Raw genomic sequence first — 25,406 nt, 5'->3', positions numbered from 1 at the left:
GAAGGCAAAACAAAAACAGAACAAACCAACACAAATACCATGTGAGAATAAATACATAATATTAACATATCACAATACCAATACTTACAAAATTGCAACTTCATTCAGAGAACTAAAATACAAGATGGCATACAAAACAAGTAACACAACACAGAAATATCTAAATAATTACATCAAACATTCAAATAAATATAATTCAACTGGCGTTTACAAACTAAAATGAAATAGTTGCCCACATTTTTACATAGGACAGACAGGAAGATCCTTTCAAACAAGATATAATGAACATATTAAAGCTATAACCAAACCCTACATCACATCAAATTACGCAGGACATATTATCAACAATAATCATGACTACAATAATATAGAAACAGATATGGAAATTTTACACATCATACCAAAAAGTTCACAGTTAAACATCTTAGAACAATACGAAATATATAAACATACAATAACATACCCACAACATATACTTAATACACAATTACAGTTCAATACCCACACATTGTTAGATATCATGATACATAACACACACCCCCCACCCCTACAACTGATGAATGCAAATGGCAGAATTCAAGATCAACAGTAGTTCGTGGGACACTGTTGAAGACGCAACATCGCGTCGAAACGGGCCGTCTGTCCAAGGTATATACAATCTTTTTAAATATATTTTAACACTCTTTAACGTGTCGACTAAACAATTTTAAGTTTCTGAATTTAAAGGTTTCCGAAGGTCAGTGAATAATTCTTAACATTGGTTATATTTCTCTTCAAATTTGAGTTTTCTTTCTGAAAAATTTGTTTCAGTTTTTGGGGTGCGTCTTATACACCGACAAATAAGGTGAATAAAAAAACACTCGATATAAATATAAATGAAAAATAAAAAATAGATGAATACAGATAGCATAAGCAAAATATGTGAAATGTACCTATAAATGAAAACTGACATTCAAATTAGAGAAGCTTCACCGCTTTGAAGAATTAGTGAGTGTGTCTGACAGCGAAAGCTAGCAGGCCCTGGATCGAAACTTGGTTGAAACAAGTTTCGTGGTTGTGGTGTTGGGCAACTTCCGGCGCCGTGCCCGGGGCTCATTTCGCAGTCATTATCATCTTAATTTAATCCACCCCACCTACTTCCATACTTACGTCATCCCATTCTACGGGTCTAACAAAATCCGACCTAAGGGGTGCCCCAACCAGAACAAGATTCTTCATCAAAAGTAAACAGAGATGCAAATGACTACAATAATATGCGTGACGATAGCAAAAAAATAATAAAAAATTAACTTGGATCGCGTAAAGTGAATTGGGGACGTAAACTAAAAACACACACAGACACAGACACAGACACAGACACAGACACAGACACAGACACACACACACACACACACCCAAAATAAATAAAAAAAAAGGAAGATGATTAGCGAAAGAAGATATATAACTAGCATTTTCCAGTCTTTTGCAAAGAGTAAACTTACTCTACATACAACAAAATTATCGATTAGTAATTCAAATATAATCATCATGCAAATCAAGCTTTCAGGTATAACTCCCTGTAAAGTTGATTTGAATAATTTCGAGGGAAAAATTGTTCCGGGGCCGGGTATCGAACCCGGGACCTTTGGTTAAACGTACCAACGCTCTACCAACTGAGCTACCCGGGAACTCTACCAGACACCGCTCCAATTTTTCCCTCTACATCCACAGATCTTAAAGTGGGCCGGCAACCGCCAAGCAACCAATATTGAGTGCACACTAACTCTGCGTGACTTAAATTGTGGTTTTCTGTAATCATCATCATCATCATGTTCCCTCCCAACAGTTCATGGCCTTTTCGGTCTGCCAAAATCTCTTCTCCTTTGTGGTCTATAAAATACATGCCAATTTCGGGAGTTAATGTAGTGATATTATCCATTCTTGGTGGGAAACGAACTTAGGTTAAATTTGCTATTATTCCTAGTTATTCTTTGTTTCATCTTCTTACGCGACCACTTCTCATACACCACATCTCATAACTGCACAAAAAAAAACTCAATTTCTATTATTTGTATGCTGCTACTTTCTTTCTTAAACTTCATTTTCGGACTATAAGGATGGAGCCCTCATACTGTTGGAATATTTTAGGTAAAAATTTCATTTAGTAGACCTACGAATAATTCTGGCGGCCGGCGGCGAACGACTTTGACTAATTTTTCCCCTGGACCAATATCACAAACGAGTTGGTCGCTTTGGCTTCGAATTACCGTTCCAGCGAAAGAACGCGCCAAAGCAATTCGCCAACTGCCATAATTATTCGTAATAACAGCGAATTTTACCGAATTTTAAAAAGGAAGTTAACATCTTATTGATTCGGAACACATTCTGAAACACAAACATATAAATAATTAATTATTAGATACAGAAATCGATTATTTAAGATGTTCTGAAGGATGGTTGAAATAAAAAAAGGTGATGGCAATGGATTCTCAAATACCACCGATTGCGTGATTTACTACGCGGTTATCTAAAATCGATGGAATTGAAGACCGCGAGATTATATTTTAAGCGAGATGAGTTTGAGGATTCGCCAAGGCATTGCCTGATATTCTCCTTACAGTTGGGGAAAACACACACACAGGGAGGAGAGAGAGAGAGAGAGAGAGAGAGAGAGAGAGAGAGAGAGAGAGAGAGAGAGAGAGAGAGAGAACAAGTAATCTTCCCAAACGGTTTCGAACCCACACCTGTGTCCCACTCGCTACATCTACAGTGAGGCCACAAAGTCCCGTTACCCCTTAGGTAAATTTACGTTAGTTTGTTTCTGTTTCAGATCGTACGAACTGAACGATGGCTGATATTACAGCACTGATGTTGTGACACGTGCTTTCACTCATGTCACGCCAGCAATTCTCCGACAAATGTCGCACAGAACTTGGCGGCGTATTATCCTTTACCGTGAGAATGACGGTGCACACACTGAGCATATTGATATTTAATGCTCAGTACTACAGAAAATATCTTAAATTCATTGTAAGTTATAAATAAAAATTACTATAGAGAATTGCCGTTCATTATGTTTGTTTATAATAGGGGTAACGGAATTTTGTGGCCTCACTGTAGATCACGTAGACGGTCCATTTCAGTCTGATCGTACGCAGAACATAGGCCTACAATTTCTTACGGTATAAGAAAACAAGAGAAGTCTTCCTTGCAGGAGTGTAAATGTCTCTCATCGATGGTGACCGATAAGCTGTCAAAAACACTTACATTGACAAACTACAATTAAGGAACTCTTTCTAAGAAACGACGAAAACAGGATTAAGTTCTAAGGAGCGAACCATAAATCAGAGCAACAGGAAGACTTGTTGTCTGCCAAAACAGCCTCTCCCAAGTACATTCTGAACAAACGATTATGAGGCATTGTGCCCCCTACATTCATTATTCACCTTTTGTGCGACGGCTGTTCCAAGTCCCCCACTTTGTCCTCCAGGTAGCGGCTCATGGCGAACCTGTCCAGAGCCTGGTCAGCGCTGCCGCAGATACTCGAGTAATGCATGTAAGCGGCTATCACGACTCCGATGCGGTCCTTGCTGCCTCTGCAACGTTCAGATCACAGTATGGGGTTCAACTGACTACATCCAAACAACATCATACAGGATATGGACACGGATACACAGAACGTCTTTCATTATCTTTAATTATTTTAAGAAAACTTTTTAAAATTGTGGAGTTGAAAAAGCCTTTTATTATTTATTTAATCAGACAGGATTAAGACCATAAGGCCTTCTCTTCCATCCTACCAGGTAGCACATATAAATACAAAAAAGAAATACAAACACTGATGAAAATAATACAAATTAAATTAAAGCCCTATAGAGTGTCAACAGAGGCAAAAGAACACTATAGAGCTATCATCGAGCTAATAAAAAAAAAAAAAACATAGATAGCAATGACGATAGTGGTAACTGATAATAATAATAATAATAATAATAATAATAATAATAAATATATTATATATTAATTGTCAATTTTACAACAGCATACTTACAATATTTATTATATTTCATGGGTTAAGCCGAAGTTGCGCAACCTGACAGGTGTTCAACAAGCAATTCCATGAACTAGAATGTGATTCTTTAATTTAAATTTAAATTTTGATATTGTCCCACAGTCTCTGACATGGTCAGGGAGAGAATTTCAGAGGAATTCCTTTTGCTGAAGTAATAAAATTGAACAGGGTAAGGTAGTATAGGCACCTGAATAGAACATCAATTTAGAGTATTCTAACGCTGCCAAGCAGAAGGAGAAACAAGAAAGGGAAGACCACAGGAAATGCTGAGGGATTGGACTTTGTTCGTCTGACAGAAGACGCTGCAGACAGAGAATTGCTGAGAAGCAAAACAGCTTTTGGGTGAAGAACATGTATCATGCAGTAGAAATCAATGACGATGATGATGATAATAAAAATAATAATAATAATAATAATAATAATAATAACAATAATAATAATAATAATAATTTATTATTTTAGTTTGCTACCTCCCACAGATACTAGAGTGCCTTGTATATATTGCCCTGTGTTGTCTTAAACTGTGACTGACGCAATCTCGACCACATGCTCAAGGAGTTCCGTTACTTGATGTCATTTTGGTTCACAATAAGAAAGAAACAGGCTGATAAGGATATTGTATTATTATTATTATTATTATTATTATTATTATTATTATTATTATTATTATTATTATTATTATTATTATACTAATGACTAGGCCAAATTAGAAGGTATTCAACGAAAATTAATATCTCCATGTTTTATAGATTTTTTCCCAGATTCCAAAATTAAAATAGTGATTATCTAAAGTGCTAGACTTTATATTCCACACATCATGATCTTGATGCCCTGTTTTAGTTCAACATCATGAAGGGTGTTACATTCCGTGCATCTTTCATAAGCAATATAAGTTTTCGTATTCTTACGGAAGCGTGAGAAATCACAATTTCTTCTACAACAAACATTCTCAGTCTCTTTCCCTAGTCTCCAGATGCATTAAAATTGCCAATTGTAGAGCAATAAATATGATCCATTTGTCTGGTAAATTTAGAATTTGTATAAATTAGTAAATAAGTAGACAGAGAGATAGATTATAGACAGACAAATAGATTATATATATATATATATATATATATATATATAAGCGCATAGACAGATAAGATAGATAGATAGATAGATAGATAGATAGATAGATAGATAGATAGATAGATAGATAGATAGATAGATAGATAGATAGATAGATAGATAGATAGATAGATAGATAGATAGATAGATAGATAGATAGATAGATAGATAGATAGATAGATAGATAGATAGATAGATAGATAGATAGATAGATAGATAGATAGATAGATAGATAGATAGATAGATAGATAGATAGATAGATAGATAGATAGATAGATAGATAGATAGATAGATAGATAGATAGATAGATAGATAGATAGATAGATAGATAGATAGATAGATAGATAGATAGATAGATAGATAGATAGATAGATAGATAGATAGATAGATAGATAGATAGATAGATAGATAGATAGATAGATAGATAGATAGATAGATAGATAGATAGATAGATAGATAGATAGATAGATAGATAGATAGATAGATAGATAGATAGATAGATAGATAGATAGATAGATAGATAGATAGATAGATAGATAGATAGATAGATAGATAGATAGATAGATAGATAGATAGACAGACAGAAAGAGACTCAGACATACAGACAGATACTGTACGTATAGATCTACTATACATTCATGTATAGATATTGTGTACGCATTATATCCACATATGGGTAATATAACCATCCACTTTCCACTACTTCACACTTCAAATATTTTTGTCATCTACTGTATTTGACTCCTATGATTCTCTTTCTATATTTTCCTTTATTTTATTTTCTTTTCCTTTCTTTTTTCTTCCTCTTTCTTTTCCTTACTTTACTTGCCCCTCTTTCCCTTTTAAAGTTCTTGTGTTTTCTGATTACATGTTTCTACATTATTTCCTCCTCTCTTTATTTAGGCCTAGTAAATACGTTTCTATATAGGCTACAGTAATTGAAGTTACTACTGTACTTATACGTAATGCATCACTGAAATGTGAGCTATTAAGCTCGTACATAATGTGTTATTTATTTATTTATGAATCTGACTTCAATTCGTTCAACGCAAACCGTAGAAGTTTTCTCATTCAGAGAATAAATTAGTTTAATACAAAGCAGTAAATCCGAACTTCACAAGGCATTGTCATTTCCTTCAAGTTCCGACAAGTTCTTCGAGAAATGCAGTCAATATTCATGGAATGCACGACAGCGAGAATTTTCTTGTTCCCCCAACTCAGAGAAGACGACGTGTAGGCCTATTACTTATCCAAAGATAGGAACTTCGCGTCTCATGCAAGGCGTGACCTGCATCATACGGTAAAAAAAATATGAAATTCAAAATCGAACTCATTTCAGACGGCAGACGATGCGAGCATTTCCAGTGTCACGACTACTTCTCAACTGTTCAAATCCTCAGAGCTGTCACGACTCTTCGCTTCATATCCTGGATTTCTACGTTTCGATATCCGATATCCGATTTTGTGAGAGAATCTTGAAGTACACAGTTTGGAAATGCTATGAAAGTGCAATCAGAAAACAAAGTTTCAGATGATGATGATTATGATGATGATGAAGATGATGATGATGATGATGATGATAATAATAATAATAATAATAATAATAATAATAATAATAATAATGTTCTTCTTTTTCTTCCTTCACTTGCACTTCTGGGTAACTAATGCTCGTTCTGAGATTACAAAAATTTATTTGTCCATCGGCGAAATGTCTTCCTATGTTCTGGTTCTTTTTGCTTTATAGTTTAATAATTTCGTAGGTAAGCAGTTAACTGGCATCCTCTGAACATGCTGACTCCATTTGAACAGGTATTTTTTTTATTTCGGTTACCATTTCTTCGACATAATATTTTTATCCAATTTCCTCACTTCTAATTCTATCTCGTAAAGTCACACCACTTAACGGTCGTAGAAATCTCATCTGTAAACAATTAATTCTATGTTTATCATGTTGCCGGGGAATCCAACGTTCACTTCCATTTAGAAGAGTTGGTTTAGAAATAAGATGTTGTGGTATTTAATAAGGATTTCTTTCATTATGTACTCGTATTTTTCGAAATTTCTCTTCCGCATACCATCTTAATATGAAATTTTACTAAATCATTAATAATAATAATAATAATAATAATAATAATAACACTAAGTATATGATTATATCTCGTGACCAGAATATTGTACGAAATGGAACTATAAAAATTGGAGATTTATCCTTCGAAGAGATGGAAAAATTCAAATATCTTGGAGCAACAGTAACAAATATAAATGACACTCGGGAGGAAATTAAACGCAGAATAAATACGGGAAATGCCTGTTATTATTCGGTTGAGAAGCTTTTGTCATCTAGTGTGCTCTCAAAAAATCTGTAAGTTAGAATTTATAAAACAGTTATATTACCGGTTGTTCTGTATGGCTGTGAAACTTGGACTCTCACTTTGAGAGAGGAACAGAGATTAAGGGTGTTTGAGAATAAGGTTCTTAGGAAAATATTTGAGGCTAAGAGGGATGAAGTTACAGGAGAATGGAGAAAGTTACACAACGCAGAGGTGCACGCATTGTATTCACCTGACATAATTAGGAACATTAAATCCAGACGTTTGAGATGGGCAAGGCATGTAGCACGTATGGCCGAATCCAGAAATGCATATAGAATGTTAGTTGGGAGGCCGGAGGGAAAAAGACCTTTGGGGAGGCCGAGACGTAGATGGGAAGATAATATTAAAATGGTTTTGAGGCAGGTGGGATATGATGGTAGAGACTGGATTAATCTTGCTCAGGATAGGGACCAATGGCGGGCTTATGTGAGGGCGGCGATGTACCTCCGGGTTCCTTAAAAGCCAGTAAGTAAGTAATAATAACAACAAGAAACGTTTACGTCTTATTCCGGATTCAATTTAAATAACTATTCATACAGAACAATAAATCAATAATTACAGCTTAATTTTTTTGTAATTAGCTGTAGAAAACTTAGAAAAAAGTTACAATTTATAAAACAGTTATATTACCGGTTATTTTGTATGGTTGCGAAATTTTGACTCTCACTTTGAAAAAGGGAGAGAGGTTAAGGATGTTTGAGAATAAGGTGCTTAGGAAAATATAGTATTTGGGGCTAAGAGGGATGAAGTTACAGGGGAATGGAGAAAGTTACACAACGCAGAACTGCACGCATTGTATTCTTCACCTGACGTAATTAGGAACATTAAATCCAGACGTTTGAGATGAACAGGGCACGTAGCACTTATGGGCGAATTCAGAAAGGCATATAGAATGTTAGTTTGGGAGACCGCAGGGAAAAATACCTTTGGGAAGGCCGAGACGTAGATGGAAGAATAATATAAAATGGATTTGAGGGAGGTGGGATATGATGATAGAGATTAATCTTGCACAGATTAGGGACCGAAGGTGGGCTTATGTGAACGCGACAATGAACCTCCTGGTTCCTTAAAAGCCATAAATAATAATAATAATAATAATAATAATAATAATAATAATAATAATAATAATAATCATAATTTTTTTTCGTGCTTAGTTTTAATTGCTATTCTCTGTGTTTGTGCACGCGTGCGCAAATAGGAAAGCGCTCTGATGCGGCGCAAACACAAGCACAAACAGAAGTTCATGATGCCTGCTATCTCACCAAGCCCCCGAGCTCCAAGACGGTTCAGCTCTCCTTAGAAGCTGCACTCGAATTACTTAATCGATCGTCCGTGGGAACATCGGCACTTTGAGTGGGTTTGTTATTTTGTGGGTCACTGAGTGGAACTGCTGGCTACTGTGCCTTCACCTTAGGTCAATCAAAACCTCTCAACCAGCTTTCTCCACAAGATCACAGGAGCCGCATAATCATAGGCGAACACTTGTAATTCAATATATCAATAATTTCCCAGTCAGCATTCTGTAAATTCTTGACCGACGTTGCAATAGTTTGAGGCAAAGCAAAAGAGATCTGTTTGTAGTTTTGCCGGCAGGTTGAAGTGATCGAAGAGGCGATACTGAAACTTTCATCGAGTAGTTGTAGTTACATACCAAACGTATTTTGAGGCCTAACGATATAAAGAATAAAAGGGAAAGGCGATTTTTCCTCTTTTTTATATCCTTCGCTGTACTTTCATTTATAACACTAGAAACTACGCTGACATTTCTTTATTTGTTGCCCCTTTTCAAATATCAGATGTGATGCGACCGAAATATGAGAGCAATAATATAATGAAAATGTTTTACAAATCTTGCAGGATCTGATCGGCAACACACAATTCGGAAATATGAGAGCAATAATATAATGAAAATGTTTTACAAATCTTGCAGGAGCTGATCAGCAACACACAATTCTGAAATATGAGAGCAATAATATAATGAAAATGTTTTACAAATCTTGCAGGACCTGATCGGCAACACACAATTCGGAAATATGAGAGCAATAATATAATGAAAATGTTTTACAAATCCTGCAGGACCTGATCGGCAACACACAATTCGGAAATATGAGAGCAATAATATAATGAAAATGTTTTACAAATCTTGCAGGACCTGATCGGCAACACACAATTCGGAAATATGAGAGCAATAATATAATGAAAATGTTTTACAAATCTTGCAGGACCTGATCAGCAACACACAATTCGGAAATATGAGATCAATAATATGATGAAAATGTTTTATAAATCTTGCAGGACCTGATCGGCAACATACAATTCGGAAATATGAGAGCAATAATATAATGAAAATGTTTTACAAATCTTGCAGGACCTGATCGGCAACACACAATTCGGAAATATGAGAGCAATAATATAATGAAAATGTTTTACAAATCTTGCAGGATCTGATCGGCAACACACAATTCGGAAATATGAGATCAATAATATAATGAAAATGTTTTACAAATCTTGCAGGAGCTGATCGGCACCACAATTTTTTCTATGATAGGGATAACCATATCTTGGATAAGAAACCACTGTGTTTAGTGTAGAGGCGATGATAACTGTACGTCAGTGGTTAACATGATGCAAATCATTTTGCAAATACTATTCACATGTACAGTAGTACGCAGTATGAATTAGACTGCAGTGTACTGTTGGTACAAAATTAATGATATTTTATGAGCAATAATATAGATGATTACAATATTTATCAGTTATCGAAGTAGGGAAGTTATAGATAATACATATTTTTAAAAGTAAAAAAATAAATAAATAAACGTTAAAATGCATTTTGTCTGGCAACTTGAAATTAATAGGTTTTTAATAAACAGTTTATGATTCATCAGACCTAGTCTAAAAATTTAATTCGTTTAAAAACATAAAGTGATTAGTATGAACCTCAAAAACCGAATACCTCTTTAAAATGTATCCTGTTTACTTAATATGACTGTATTATTTATTAACATTATCCATTATTGGTTACGTTCAAATTTCAAATAACTCACTAGTAACTTTCGCTACATGACTGTTTCAGCTTCTTCAAAGGCAAATGATGTCGTCATAGCGTTTAAAAAGTAACTGCCAGCATAGATATTCGAAACAAAATTTCCAAATGAAAATTTAACCTGACAACTAGAAAATCATTAAAATCCACTAGCACATGTAGTGATAGGAAGGAAATGGTTAGGTTTCACCCTTACGGTATAAAGTAAGAAGACCCAAAGTATAAAAGACAACGCTTTCCCCTTTTAGACGTCATAAAGGTGCTTAGAGGCAGGGAGGTAGAGTTCAATGCTTTCGTGACTTCGAAACTAGAATGAGGTGGTATGGTCAGCATCACGCTTCGGCCACCTTTTACCCACGACAAAGATCAAGTACATAATTCGACAGGAGGCTGATTGGACCCCAGGGCCGTTCAGTAAGTTTTGGCAACAAAAAATCCCGCCACCATCCAGGATTAAATCCGTGACCTTTTAGTTCTTTAGTCAGTTGCTCTACCAACTCAGCTAACCGGCCGCCTAAGACACACAAAAGAAAACACGATGAAATGATAGTAAGATTTTAAACCGGGGTCTCTGACGTGGAAAGCGAATGAGCGAGTTTTGATGCTGATTATAAAGTTAAAAAAATGAGTGTGCTGGTGTTATGAGAAGAAAGAAGTAGACAATTATGATCGCTAAGCAATAATTGTTTATTCCTTATTAGTGCATGAAAAAATTAACAAAAATGTCTGCCAGGGACGGAAAATCAAATTAGAATGCTCACTGTTAAACTTTACTGTATACATTCACTTATTTTATATTATTTAGCGTCCTGTCTTTCTCCCTGGGGCAGAACAACGTAGCAGGGGTCGGATGTTCGCCCTAATTACGAAGGTAAAACAAGCAGATCTAACGAAGCTTATTACGCGGAACGGCGCCGTCTCACTCGGGCTCTCAAGTCAGAGCTCAGTGTAACTAATTGCTTCCACTGCTTGGTTTTAGCGCCTTGAAATTATACAAATATACATACACCCATATATAATAGTTAATGAATAACCATATTAATTATTAACAATAATAGTATTCCTACAAAATTATTATCGTCGGCTCTGACAAGCAAACATTCTCATGAAGGCAGATAAAAAAAGTTATTTTATTTTTTCAACCATGTTAATAATGTCAAAACAAGTGCTTGTACAAATTTTAGGATCGAAGAGAGATGCAGACGGCTGTCACACACTGGTTCCGATCCCAGACGGCAGACTTCTACGACACAAGGATACAAAAGTTGATCCCACGGCATGACAAATGTCTTAATTCCGGTTGGGAATATGTTGAAAAATAACTCAAAATTGCTGTATCTGTTCCAATAAATCTTTTCATGAAATTCTGTTTTCTTTCTGTAAACGGTCCGAGGTAAACTTGTTTACCGACCCTCGTAGTTGTGCTCGACATTTGTATAAGCACTTGTTTTGACTGGTGTGGGTCAGTTTCCTCCCGCTGTCAATTTCCACAGCCCAATTCCCTCCCGGTCGACTAAAATCCTAAGATAATAATATCCCCATTTCCTCCGGGCAAAATTTTATTTAGAAACACAAATAGTCCCCTTCACTCCTGATTACTGCACACGGAGTAATATTATTTTGTGAAAGCACTGTGATTGATTTTGTTTCTACCTGCGCTGTTCGCTTCTAGCGCAATAGTTCTGTACTTGCTTCGTAGCAGTTGTTACGTGTTTGTATTGGGTTAGATGAGGTAACGAAAATTTTAAGTGAGAAGGGAAAGGACTTAATTTCTGTATAATGGATTTAAATTCAGTTTTCAGATGGTATTGAAGGACGTTGTACAAAGATGATTTGATTACCCCCTTTGATTTGATTTGATTACCTGGTTGGGTTTTTCCGAGGTTTCCCCCACCGAAAAGGCAAATGCCGGGTAATATTTTGGCGAATCCTCGGACCTCATCTCATCTCAATACATCTCGCCAAAATGTAAAAAAATGTAAAAAAATTGTACAAAATTGTAAAAATTGTAGAAAATTACTAAATTGTAAAACTATAAAAATTTGTAAAAATTGTAATTGTAATATTGTAAAATGTTGACATGTTCCACATCTTAAAGCTTCATTGCTCATGTAAGATCTATGGAATAAAATAAATGAATGAAATGAATGAATGAGCATACATTAAAAAGACGTGGAAGTGCTTCATTAAAACTGGTTCAAATACTGAAATAATGATTGAATGAAATATTGAGCATAACAATGAATGCGTTAGCTCCGATATCCTGAACCGAGATATAATTCGGAACTGTGCTAAACGCAAAGCCACGGATATTAATTTTAACTTAAGACAGTCCGCAATCTGTAAATGGAAGGGGAAGTTGTGTTTCCATTTCAGATGGGAGGGAGGGAATTGACCCATAACCAACATGAAGTTGGTTTCAGATGGGAGGGAATAGACTTGTACCTTTTTCGGGAGGGAATATGGCTGTGCATTTGGGAGGGAATAGGGCAACTCCGGTTTTGACATTATTAACATAATGGAAGGAAAAAGTTATTTAAACCAGAAGTGCAGTCTGCAAGTGCCAATCCGTCACATTATATCAATTTTATATATTATTTGTGTAATAACTCGAATTTGGCGGTACAGTTTGACTGTATTATTTTTTAATATTCTTCAGTCAGGAAGCTGTGTGATTGAGTTTACAATTTTTCATAATCTCAGGATGTATATGATTTTTCTCCATGTTTAGTTTTATAATAATAATAATAATAATAATAATAATAATAATAATAATAATAATAATAATAATAATAATAATAATAATAATAATAATAATGTTTTATTTTCGCTGGCAGAGTTAAGGCCATAAGGCCTTCTCTTCCACTCAACCAGCCTTAATCAATACAATACATAAATTTAAATTACAAATATTTTCACTACACTTAAAAGGTTCTCCAGCAATAATCTTCACTACACATTTATTTAAATTTAGATAAATCTATAAGGTAAAGTAGTAACTTAATTTATGAGCTAATTTAATTCAATGAGTTATAATTAATTTAATATTTGAGATAGCTAGTAAAATGATGAAAATTAATTTAATATAAGCTTACTAGGACTATGTTACAGGGAAAATATATATATATATATATATATATATATATATATATATATATATATATATATATATATATTTCTATTTCTATAATGAGAATATTAATGTAATTGTCATTAGAGGTTTTGTAAATCTATTTAGAGAAATTAAAGATAATAATAATAAGAATGGACAGATGTTAGTTTCATTATAAGTAACAAATATTAATCAGCAATTCATCTGTTAAGTAAGAATTTATGTAATTTTGACCTAAATGAAGCTATTGTCCAACAACCCCTTATATCACTCGGAAGCGAGTTCCAATTTCTAGCAACTGAAACTGTATAGGATGAATAATATAAAGATGTCTTGTGGTAGGGTATAATGAGTAAATTTTTATAATGAGATCTTGTACTTAGCTGATGATATGCGGATAAATTTTGAAAACGAGAAGCCAAATATATTGGGATAGCGGTGCGCAGAATTTGAAATAAGAGAACAAGAGAATGCAGGGCTCGTCGATCGCTTAGCCTTAGCCAAGACAGAGTTTGGAAAGACGGGGAAACATGATCATACTTACGAATATTACAAATATAACGGACGCACGCATTATGCACACGTTGTAGCCTGCTGCTCAAATTTGCATTTAGGTTACTTAATATAATATCGCAGTAGTCAAAGTGTGGCATCACGAGTGTTTGTACAAGGATTAATTTTAATTTATCAGGAAGAAAGTGCTTCAGTCGCTTTAATGAGTGAATAATGGAAAATATTTTTTTTGGAAGTGTGATTCACTTGTTCATTCCATTCCAGGTGACAATCCATATAAATACCAAGGTTCTTCACAGTCGTACTGTATGGAATAGTAGTATTATTTACAATTATCGGTGGCAAATTTTGTTTGTCACACTTTGATCTTTGATGTTCTATTAAGATTGCCTGCGATTTACTTGCATTTAAATTAAGTCCGTGCGTTTTCGACCATATAATAGTTTTACAGCATTTTACAACAGTAGTGTTAACACAAAGTGCACTTACAATTGAAATATTTCATCATTCTTGCATCAAAATGAAGCTGATTAATGCAGCTAAGTGCCAAACTACAAACACTGTCCTACTGCTTAAGAAAGTTAATTTAAAACTCCAAGATTTGAAATTTTTATTTTTATGGTTGAAATTTTCAAAAAAATAAAATTACATGTTTCCTTAATGTGATAAGATAGGGGAAAACTGTTTTCACGGCTTATTCTGTGCTCTTTTAGGAGTAAGACAGTGAAAGAAATTTTGCTCTAACATAAAAACTGTGGGCCAAGAACTGAAACAAATACATTTCAATATTCGCTTTAAAAATTGCCCTCATCCCGGTCCTCCCAAAAATATTTAAGGTTTTTTTTTTGTGTGAAAATTCTTAAGTAATCAGCGAAAAAAATAGTTGCAAATTTTTCTTCCACGGGTAGATAAGTATCTTACGATACATGGATCGTATGCTGAGGCAATTTTAAGATGGAAAATAGGAAAGGTTGGAGAATGCTTGGTTTTCAGCTTACTATTAGGCAGAAAACTATAAATGAATTATTCCTATAAATTATAATTACATAACATTTCTCTAAAAATATATGGATCTAGTGTTATTTTATAGTCTTTAGGCCTACAATATATTATTGGTTATTTTTAGAATTTTAATAATGTTCACGTAATTACAGAATTTTAACACGCAACTCACTAAATAACCTGATTATGTCTAGCCTTATAAGAGCGAAAACGTTTGTTAATTAAACAACACATATTAATGATGTTATCAGAAATGTAACAAAAGTGTACAGTAAAAGCTAATATATCGGGTGTTGTAATCCGTAATTTAAGTGAAACAGTAATGACAACGCAATAATGATGCTCTACCGGTCAATCAGAACTTTGTGTGTAACAAGGAAACCTTCACATCGCTTCGGGTATATTGGATTCACAGATTGAAACAGGTTTAATAACCAAGATTATGACGATCTAACCTGGCATGTATAACAGCGATGCGATGAGAGTCCTCACTCAGCCAGGACTCTATATCCTTGCAAACACTGCACAGACGCTCCAGGGGTGGAGCGAGGTCAGCGGGCCATCCCAGCTCTCTGACCCGTTCGTGATGGCTCCGGGTTACCCGTCGGGGCTCCGAGAGGTTGAACACCTATGTACAGAAATAAAAGGGATGTGAATAAAACACAATTGAATCATTATGTGATTTCTGCCTTATGAAGTCATCGACAATGAACTGCCTATAATGTTGAAAAATTTCGTTAAACAGATATAATTGCATATATATTCTAAAACAAAATAATGTCTGGGGTTCAAATGTTTCCTTAATTAAAATGTAAATTTAAATCTTGAGAAATAAGCATCACATCTAGAAATACATCACATTTAACAAAACAGACATTGCTTAAAAGAGTAATGAAGTGGACACCACAAAAGAAAAAGATCCAGAGAGAGCTAGTATGATAACGCTCGGTAGAAAGAAATTTGTGAGAAATCAAATTAAAACTTGAGGAAACTGCAGACATGATCATGACAACAACCAATGTAAATCTACTCGTAAATATAGACAACACATAAAGATTGAATAATTTCAAGGAAAAATTGTTCCGGGGCCGGGTATTGATTCCGGGACTCTTCGCTTAGTGCACGAATCCTCTCCCGACTGAGCTACCCCAGGAACTATACACGACACCGTCACAATTTCTCCTTACATCCACACAAATCAAATGGGTTGACAAGACGCCAAAACCCAACTTTGAGTGCACAGAAATACTGTGTGACTTAAATTGTGGCTTTCTGTTAACGTCAATTAAATTTAAAAATCTTGAAAATAATAAATAAGCAAAGGAACATATAAAACTAGAACGAATTTATGAACATTAAGAAACACGTCAAAAGACACGGTGTGATTTTATCCCGAATCATGTTATTACTCAATCATAACCACCTGCTATCACATAAACTTCTTTGTGAGTGAATACTGGACCTAAAGAGGTAGTATAGGCAGGCAATACTCTACCACCAGCACCAGACAGATTAGTTGAAAACTCGAGATAACGGTACAGGTAACAACAAAGAGGATATCAGGTAGGTCACATTCCTCTGCTATCCAAAATGTAAAGCTAAAATGGAGGCGTAATCGAACTGTTTGAAAAAAAAAAAATACAAGAAGCTGTATGTGACGGGCCTTTAGATAAACTAATTTTCTTTTTACAAAAACACAAAAATATCTCATAAAATGTAATTTCGCTCTTATTTCTTAGAAGCATACAGGCCCTACATTTCGCATTTTCTATTCAATTCAATTTCACATTTTATCGCAGATTAAAAAACTACACTAATATGCTTAACATGCTCTTAAACATAAAAAGACTTATTTTGACAGCATTTGAGCACATTTTACATATATCATGATTGTGAAAAAATCTGGCTGGCCTCACATTAGGGAGGTCCGGGGTTCGATCCCAGGGGCCGGCAATCCTGAGGTTTTTCATGATTTCCTCAGTTATTACTTGAAAGTCCGGCGATCCTTCCCTTAATCTTTTCATATGTGTGTGAGTAAATAATGTGTATGTCTTAAATGTTTGTGTTGTATCGGAGGTGGCCCTGGCATTGAGCTGATCCCTCATCCGGGGAGGCACCCCATGTCCTTGTGTGGTCAAAAAAAGTATGTATGTGATTCATAGATTAATTCCTCTCTCAACAGGTCGCGGTCCTGTAGGGCCCGGGTGGCGTGGGTCGTGTAAATACACCTAAAAGGGAGAGGTTAAACTAAGAGGAAGAAGAAGAAGTGAAAAAATCTACCACCTCTACAAATATGGCAGATGAAACGGCGAGATGTTCCAATTTATTTCACAATCAATCAATTTTGGATATATCTATTTAACGAGTTCCATACTCGTAGAAATCTTAATTCAGAATATGGTCATAATTCAGAATAATTGCAAGGCAGAAATGTTAGCACTCTTTTCAGATATAATGGATCTACGGTGAAATAGAAGTGGTAGAAAGAAACCGAGGCATTCTCAGAAAATCTGTCAAAAGCAGCTTTATCATAGTCCCCCCACTATGTCCAGAATCGAACCCGAAATGCTATTATGAGAAGCCTTCATATGGTTGAGCTGTGGCAGATCAGATCATACCCGTTTCACAGCTAAATTCCTCTCACTCTACAAGCACAACGGTTATACAGTATTTCTGCTCCGTGACAGATAAGACATCGTGAAATCAGATGCTCATCCCTTCCGATGTTCCTTCAACGTCACAACAGAGCACGTTTCTCTAATATGGCACCTGACATCTGTAAGTACTTTCGGAAGGTATAAAGCTCACATTCATCCCCTTGTATGTATTCATACAACCAGCTCAATATTACAGAAAGTTATGATCCCACTTTGAGCGCGGATAACTCGGAATTACTATTCATCAACGCTTACTGACGGCCTAAATAATCATATAACGTTACGAGCTTCGCATCTCCGCTTACAGTATTACGCCCAACAGTTGGAGTCTGTACTTGACCGCAGAACGGGCGCGGTGGAGAAGTTGCCTACACTCTACGGCGTGAATACATACATCAATCTAAAGTACAGGCCATCAAGTTGTTCGAAACCACATCGCGTTCTGCTACACCTTTGCTTAACGTTTCGTAAAACCGGGCCAGTTCAGGTCTCCCTCGCTTGTAAATTTATAATAGTTCCACAACGCATCTGGAGGAACTACAGAATTCATTACAGCTATACAACGAAACGGATCATTGTAAGTAACATAGGTAAAAGTAAACAACTGAGTGATGTGTGAAACTGCGGATGAATAAAAAATTGTTGTAGAAAAATATACTTCAATTTTGGTTGAAAAATGGTTGCTTTTATAACTAAGTGCATTTGAATATGGTATGATATAATATATTTGATGTCAACATTTACATTACATTCATTACAGATATATCTTTTGTAGACGCTCTTATAAATTAACTTTCGACCCCATTTAAATTGATCAGTATTTCCACCTCTAAAAACTAACAACTTAATTTAGATCATTAAAAAATTGCCTATTTACGACTATGTTCTAGATTTTGAGTACACTTATAACGAACACACACTGTTTCTAATAATACTTTTTACTAAAACATACTACATCACTGTCCAATATGTTCGTTATTATGTCTGTTTCTTGTGTACATTTCATTTTCAGATCTCACTAATTTTCTACATATCATACTTCACTATTCAAGCTAGCCTCCCCCGCCATAATCCTCACCTAATTTTCATTATTTCTATCGTTTTACTTAACTTCCTATTTGAATAAAAATAAATAAATAAATAAATAAATAAAGTAAGTAAGTAAATAAATAAATATCGTAAAGTAAATAAGTTGAGTTGAATTAATAACCAATGACTTTGCAAATGGATAATTCATTCATTTATTCATTCACAAAGAAAATGTAAGCAAAATTATTAAAACTTATCTTGAAGTAATAAATAAGCACACAAAATAAGATTTAGGCGTCCGTAAATCCAATTGAAGTGGCGATAAAAATGCTTCCTTGAAACAAGTAGCAGTAGCATTATTTTACATAACAGCTCTATCACGTGCAGAATCGGTCTTCTTCATTTACCGTGTTGTCTTACTAGTTCTTGGTTTCAAACACAGGCAGGGGCGATAGATTTTAATGAAAAACAAAACATTAGTAGCATGGTTTCCTCCAGAAAGGAAGTAAAACTGTGTTATAGATATATGGTACATACAAATTCCACTACCTGACGGAGAGCTCTATGTAAAATTTTGTTGGCGAATTCTTGCTCGCGTTCGATTTTTATGTTGTACTGCTGTTGTAATTGGAAGTTAAATAGAATACTACTATAGTGAGATTATCTGTTCGAACCTCGGACCAAACAGCCAATACTGTATCCACTAGACTACTGAAGACTAGAAACTTAGCATAGTGATACACATTATTTCCACGAGTAGTCTCAACGTTGGACAGTTTCACTAGCACCAAATAAAACGCATACATTAGGTCAGTATACACAGGCTACAGTACGTACGTCTTCAGAAATAAGTTACACATAAGGAAAAGTGGTTGAAGGCAAGTTATATTTTTTCCAGACATGATTATTCTATGTTCCTTTCAAATCTTTCCCGGTAAATCAACTCTTCATAACAAGGCTTTCTTATTATAAATATCGTCACGGAAGGAATAAAATATCGGTTTTATTCGGACACTTCTGCCTACTGTCTCTCTCTCTCTCTCTCTCTCTCTCTCTGTTGTTGACGATGAAGAAATATTTCCTTCTCTCTTTCTAAGGCGAGATACTCGATCTCATGCAATTGCTTCTGGGATTAGCATTCCCTTTACATGGCTCGCAAGTGAGCTTTCATCGAATTTTCAAACAGAAATGATCCGATGTAGTTTTGTTTCCTTCTCACAGAAAATTGAGAAAAAAAAATTATCGGTTTATGTCTCTATAACCGAGTGTCCACAAAGCCCAAGTCTTTATTCTTTCGGTACTGATAGAGAAGCTATTGTGTTACACAATTCCGACACTAAGAAGAAAAAGTGTTCTGTGGAGTATGAAATTAGATCACGCAACTTTCACACATTTCGAAGCCGGAATCATGCAATAACAATCACACTATAAATTACAATACTGTTCTTTTCTTACATATTCCAGTATATATATATACAATTCAAAACAGTAGCAAAAATAATTAAATTTTTTAAAGAAATAAGTTGCAGGTACGCAAAATATTATACATGTAAAAATAACACGTGTTATAATGTGTTACTATTTATTATACATCAAATCAAATCAAATCAAATCAAATCAAATCAAATCAAATCAAATCAAATCAAATCAAATCAAATCATGACAAATTCTGTTTTACATGCGGCACTAAGACCATAAAAGTAGCTAACATCGACATTTTTCGACTTCTTATATTACCAACGAAAGTTTTGAAACTGATAAGTGCTGAAAGTTATGTCCATACATATTATCTGTGAATAATAATAATAATAATAATAATAATAATAATAATAATAATAATAATAAACATCACTCATGTAGCAACTAAGTCAGGAAATAATGGGAAAGGGTGTTCAGTTCCTTTTCCCCTGTAGTTAAGTATAGTAACGTAATTTGCAGTACAGTAAAATAGGACTATAGTAACAACGTGTAGTACAGTGTAGTATAATAAAGTACACGTACAGTGCAATGAAATATAGTACAGTAACGTGCATTACAGTGAAATATAGTAACTTGACGTGAAGTATAGTAACGTAACATTCAGTACACAAAAGTATAGTAATGTGACGTGCAATAAGTAAGTTATAACGTGACGTGCAGTTAGTAATGTATAATAATGTGATGTACAGTACAGTGAAGTATATACAGTAACGTGAAGGGCAACACGTGAAATAAGGCAACGTATTTTGTAGTACACTACAGTATATTAACATGACGTATAGTAAGTTTAGTAACGTTACTGAATTACAATGAAGTTTAGGCCTAGTAACATGGCGTGCAGTACAGTGAAGTATAATAACGTGACGTGCGGTACATATATTAAAATGACGTGAACTGCAGTATAAAGTTACGTGCAATACAATAAACTATAGTAATGTGATATACAGTAAAGTGAAGTAAATTACAGCATAGTGCAATACAGTAATTGAAATACTGTGAAACAAAGAATAATACAATTGAAACAGAGACCAACACAGTGAAACAAAGAACAATAGAGTACAGTATAGTGCAATGCAGCGAAGCAAAGAACAATGTACTGTTCTCCAACCAGGAGATCAACCGTGAAAGGAATGTGCTTACTATTGCGTCATCTATTGGAAAGAAGTAGATAAATAATATTACCGTTATAACGCCAGTTTAAAAACCATACGCTCTCCTGCATATGTTATTTCCTATATGAAGAGATTAAAAGACCAGGAGATTAACTGTGTTCTAATTTTGTAACTAGGGTAGTATCAATATGTCTGTATCAATGTTATGGTTTGTGCTGTGAGAGTTAGCCAATAGAGATAAGAGTACCCACGTGTGTGACCTTATGACATCAACATTCATTCACAGCATTATCCTCCTTCGTCTCATCCGGCGGAGACTTTCTCGTGGTTGGAGCACAGTAATACAAGAATAGTAAAATAGAGAACAACACAGTGAAAGAAAGGGCAATATAGTACAGTATAGTGCAATGCAGTGAAGCAATGAATAATACAATACGAGCACAATGAAACAGAAAACAACACAGTGAAACAAAGAAAAATATTACAGTACAGTGCAATGCAGAGAAACAAAGAACATTGTAATACGAGTACAATAAAATAGAGAACAACACAGTCACAGAAAGGACAATGTAGTATAGTATAGTATAGTATAGTGTAATGCAGTGAACCAAAGAACAATACAATAAGAGTATAGTGAAACAGAACAACACAGTGAAACAAAGAAAAATATTACAGTACAGTGCAATGCAGAGAAACAAAGAACATTGTAATACGAGTACAATAAAATACAGAACAACACATTTAAAGAAAGGACAATACATAGTATAGTATAGTGCAATGCAGTGAACCAAAGAACAATACAATACGAGTACAGTGAAACAGAACAACACAGTGAAACAAAGAAAAATATTACAGTACAGTGCAATGCAGAGAAACAAAGAACATTGTAATACGAGTACAATAAAATACAGAACAACACATTCAAAGAAAGGACAATACATAGTATAGTATAGTGCAATGCAGTGAACCAAAGAACAATACAATAAGAGTATAGTGAAACAGAACAACACAGTGAAACAAAGAAAAATATTACAGTACAGTGCAATGCAGAGAAACAAAGAACATTGTAATACGAGTACAATAAAATACAGAACAACACAGTCAAAGAAAGGACAATACATAGTATATTATAGTGCAATGCAGTGAACCAAAGAACAATACAATAACAGTCTTACTAATAAAAAACTCTATATACAGACGTTTAACTGTCTTATACTTATACAATGAGTAGCTCGTTTATACGTCGTGTGTAAATTCTTTACTAATAATCACTACACAAGTCGTGTATAACAGTGCAACTGTTACACAGCTACGTCATAGTTTCGTCATGACTTCGTTACGAAAGATAATAGAACATCTGAGGTTCCTTATTGCATCCGGTAGAGCGCTCTAGTGTGGCGTGTTAAGTATCGATAGTACAACTGGCACTAATCGATTACCGTACTATATTTTGGTCAAAGAGTACAAGCTACAGCAATATTATTCTAATTATTCTGTGCTCTTTGGTTTGTTCTTCTTTGGTTACTAGGCAACCATCATCATAAAATGACAGTCGATAAGAACAGCTGTTAAAGGGGCGGCCATTTTTTTGTCTATATACAACGCTTAAACAAGGGGTTTTGTGTATATAACTACTGCAAAGCAATTCCCATTGTATAGTTACAGGCTGTTTATACGTCCATCGCTTCTGCATGGTTTATTAGTAAAGTTTACTGTCTCAACTCTGCATAAGTCTAGTATAAAAACTATACACGGTTTATTAGTAAGACTGTAAGAGTATAGTGAAACAGAACAACACAGTGAAACAAAGAAAAATATTACAGTATAGTGCAATGCAGAGAAACAAAGAACATTGTAATACGAGTACAATAAAATAGAGAACAACACAGTCACAGAAAGGACAATGTAGTATAGTATAGTATAGTATAGTATAGTATAGTATAGTATAGTGCAATGCAGTGAACCAAAGAACAATACAATACGAGTACAGTGAAACAGAACAACACAGTGAAACAAAGAAAAGAAAGGACAATATAGTATAGTATAGTGCAATGCAGTGAACCAAAGAATAATACAATACGAGTACAGTGAAACAGAACAATACAGTGAAACAAAGAAAAATATTACAGTATAGTGCAATGCAGAGAAACAAAGAACATTGTAATACGAGTACAATAAAATAGAGAACAACACAGTCACAGAAAGGACAATGTAGTATAGTATAGTATAGTATAGTATAGTATAGTATAGTATAGTATAGTATAGTATAGTATAGTGCAATGCAGTGAACCAAAGAACAATACAATACGAGTACAGTGAAACAGAACAACACAGTGAAACAAAGAAAAATATTACAGTATAGTGCAATGCAGAGAAACAAAGAACATTGTAATACGAGTACAATACTAGAGAACAACACAGTCAAAGAAAGGACAATATAGTATAGTATAGTGCAATGCAGTGAACCAAAGAATAATACAATACGAGTACAATGAAACAGAACAATACAGTGAAACAAAGAAAAATATTACAGTATAGTGCAATGCAGAGAAACAAAGAACATTGTAATACGAGTACAATACTAGAGAACAACACAGTCAAAGAAAGGACAATATAGTATAGTATAGTGCAATGCAGTGAACCAAAGAACAATACAATACGAGTACAGTGAAACAGAACAATACAGTGAAACAAAGAAAAATATTACAGTATAGTGCAATGCAGAGAAACAAAGAACATTGTAATACGAGTACAATAAAATAGAGAACAACACAGTCAAAGAAAGGACAATATAGTATAGTATAGTGCAATGCAGTGAACCAAAGAACAATACAATACGAGTACAGTGAAACAGAACAATACAGTGAAACAAAGAAAAATATTACAGTATAGTGCAATGCAGAGAAACAAAGAACATTGTAATACGAGTACAATACTAGAGAACAACACAGTCAAAGAAAGGACAATATAGTATAGTATAGTGCAATGCAGTGAACCAAAGAATAATACAATACAATACAATATAGTGAAGCAAAAAGAGCACAGTACAATATAGTGAAGATAAGAACAATACAGTACAATTCAGAAGACTGCAATGCAGTTGAGCAAAGAACAGTACAGTACCGTAATGTTCAATACACAGTACAGTATAGCGTCGTACTGTGCTAGTATAATAGACTTCGGAATGGAAAACCGGTTATTTATGTCGGAATAAGCGTGAGACATATAACATTCAAAACAAGATTTTTTTAAGGAAGTCTGCTAAGTTTCGGAGAGAATAGCTGAGAAAATGGATCCTTTCAACTTCGTCGTAATTGTGTGGGTTGAATCGAACTTCTCTTCTAATGAAACTTCGGAATGCATCAGAACTTTTCTCATAAAATGCATTTTCGCCTTATTACATCGTGCAGGGCAGAAAATAACAATTCTATTTTATGGAACAATGAATGACTTTTATACTGACTCATTATGAACTCAGCAAAGTTAACGATGTGTATAAGAAACAAAGGACCCTTTTCTTTTATCGATCATATATAGTTTTGTAGAAAAATCAAGCCTGGTCGTGGCTCAGTTTGTTAATGGAGAGTTCTAGGGGAACGGCGTTTCAACTCAGAAAGATCCTACGAACAAAGAGACGGTGGAGCTGGATTTCTCCAAGTACTTTGAATCATCCTGCTCTATAATTCTCCATTACGCAGTACCATCTTTGCTTAGGCTCTACAGTTAAAAGAAGAACGTCAGTTATAAATCACCGATTACCAATAACCAGCAATTGGTTCTATCACTCACAGTAACAATAATCGAGGTTGCCAGGCAACGGTATAAAACAAAAGATGTGAAATAAATGAATGAGGTGTATAAACAATTGAGTGCTCTTTCATATTTAAGTATAAAAATTTAGGGGTGCCATTTGAAGCTTCAAAGTGGGG

The 25,406-nt window shown here is 34.6% G+C and overlaps 1 protein-coding gene across 13 annotated transcripts in view; it reads right to left on the bottom strand.

Annotated features, from left to right (window-relative positions):
• Window positions 1-25,406, bottom strand: part of LOC138706401 (tensin-3-like) — an 812,914-nt gene that overhangs the window by 265,654 nt on the left and 521,854 nt on the right. For all 13 annotated transcript variants that reach the window (XM_069835653.1, XM_069835657.1, XM_069835661.1 and 10 more), the window contains 2 exons: window positions 15,656-15,828; window positions 3,426-3,575 (listed from right to left, as the gene is read on the bottom strand). In XM_069835653.1, the coding sequence (XP_069691754.1) occupies window positions 3,426-3,575; window positions 15,656-15,828 (323 nt within the window). The remainder of the gene's footprint in view (window positions 1-3,425; window positions 3,576-15,655; window positions 15,829-25,406) is intronic.

This window comes from Periplaneta americana, chromosome 9, assembly GCF_040183065.1.
Source record: "Periplaneta americana isolate PAMFEO1 chromosome 9, P.americana_PAMFEO1_priV1, whole genome shotgun sequence".
NCBI lineage: Eukaryota > Metazoa > Arthropoda > Insecta > Blattodea > Blattidae > Periplaneta > Periplaneta americana.
Note: the sequence above shows the minus strand (reverse complement) of the source record. Positions and strands in the feature narration are given on the sequence as shown.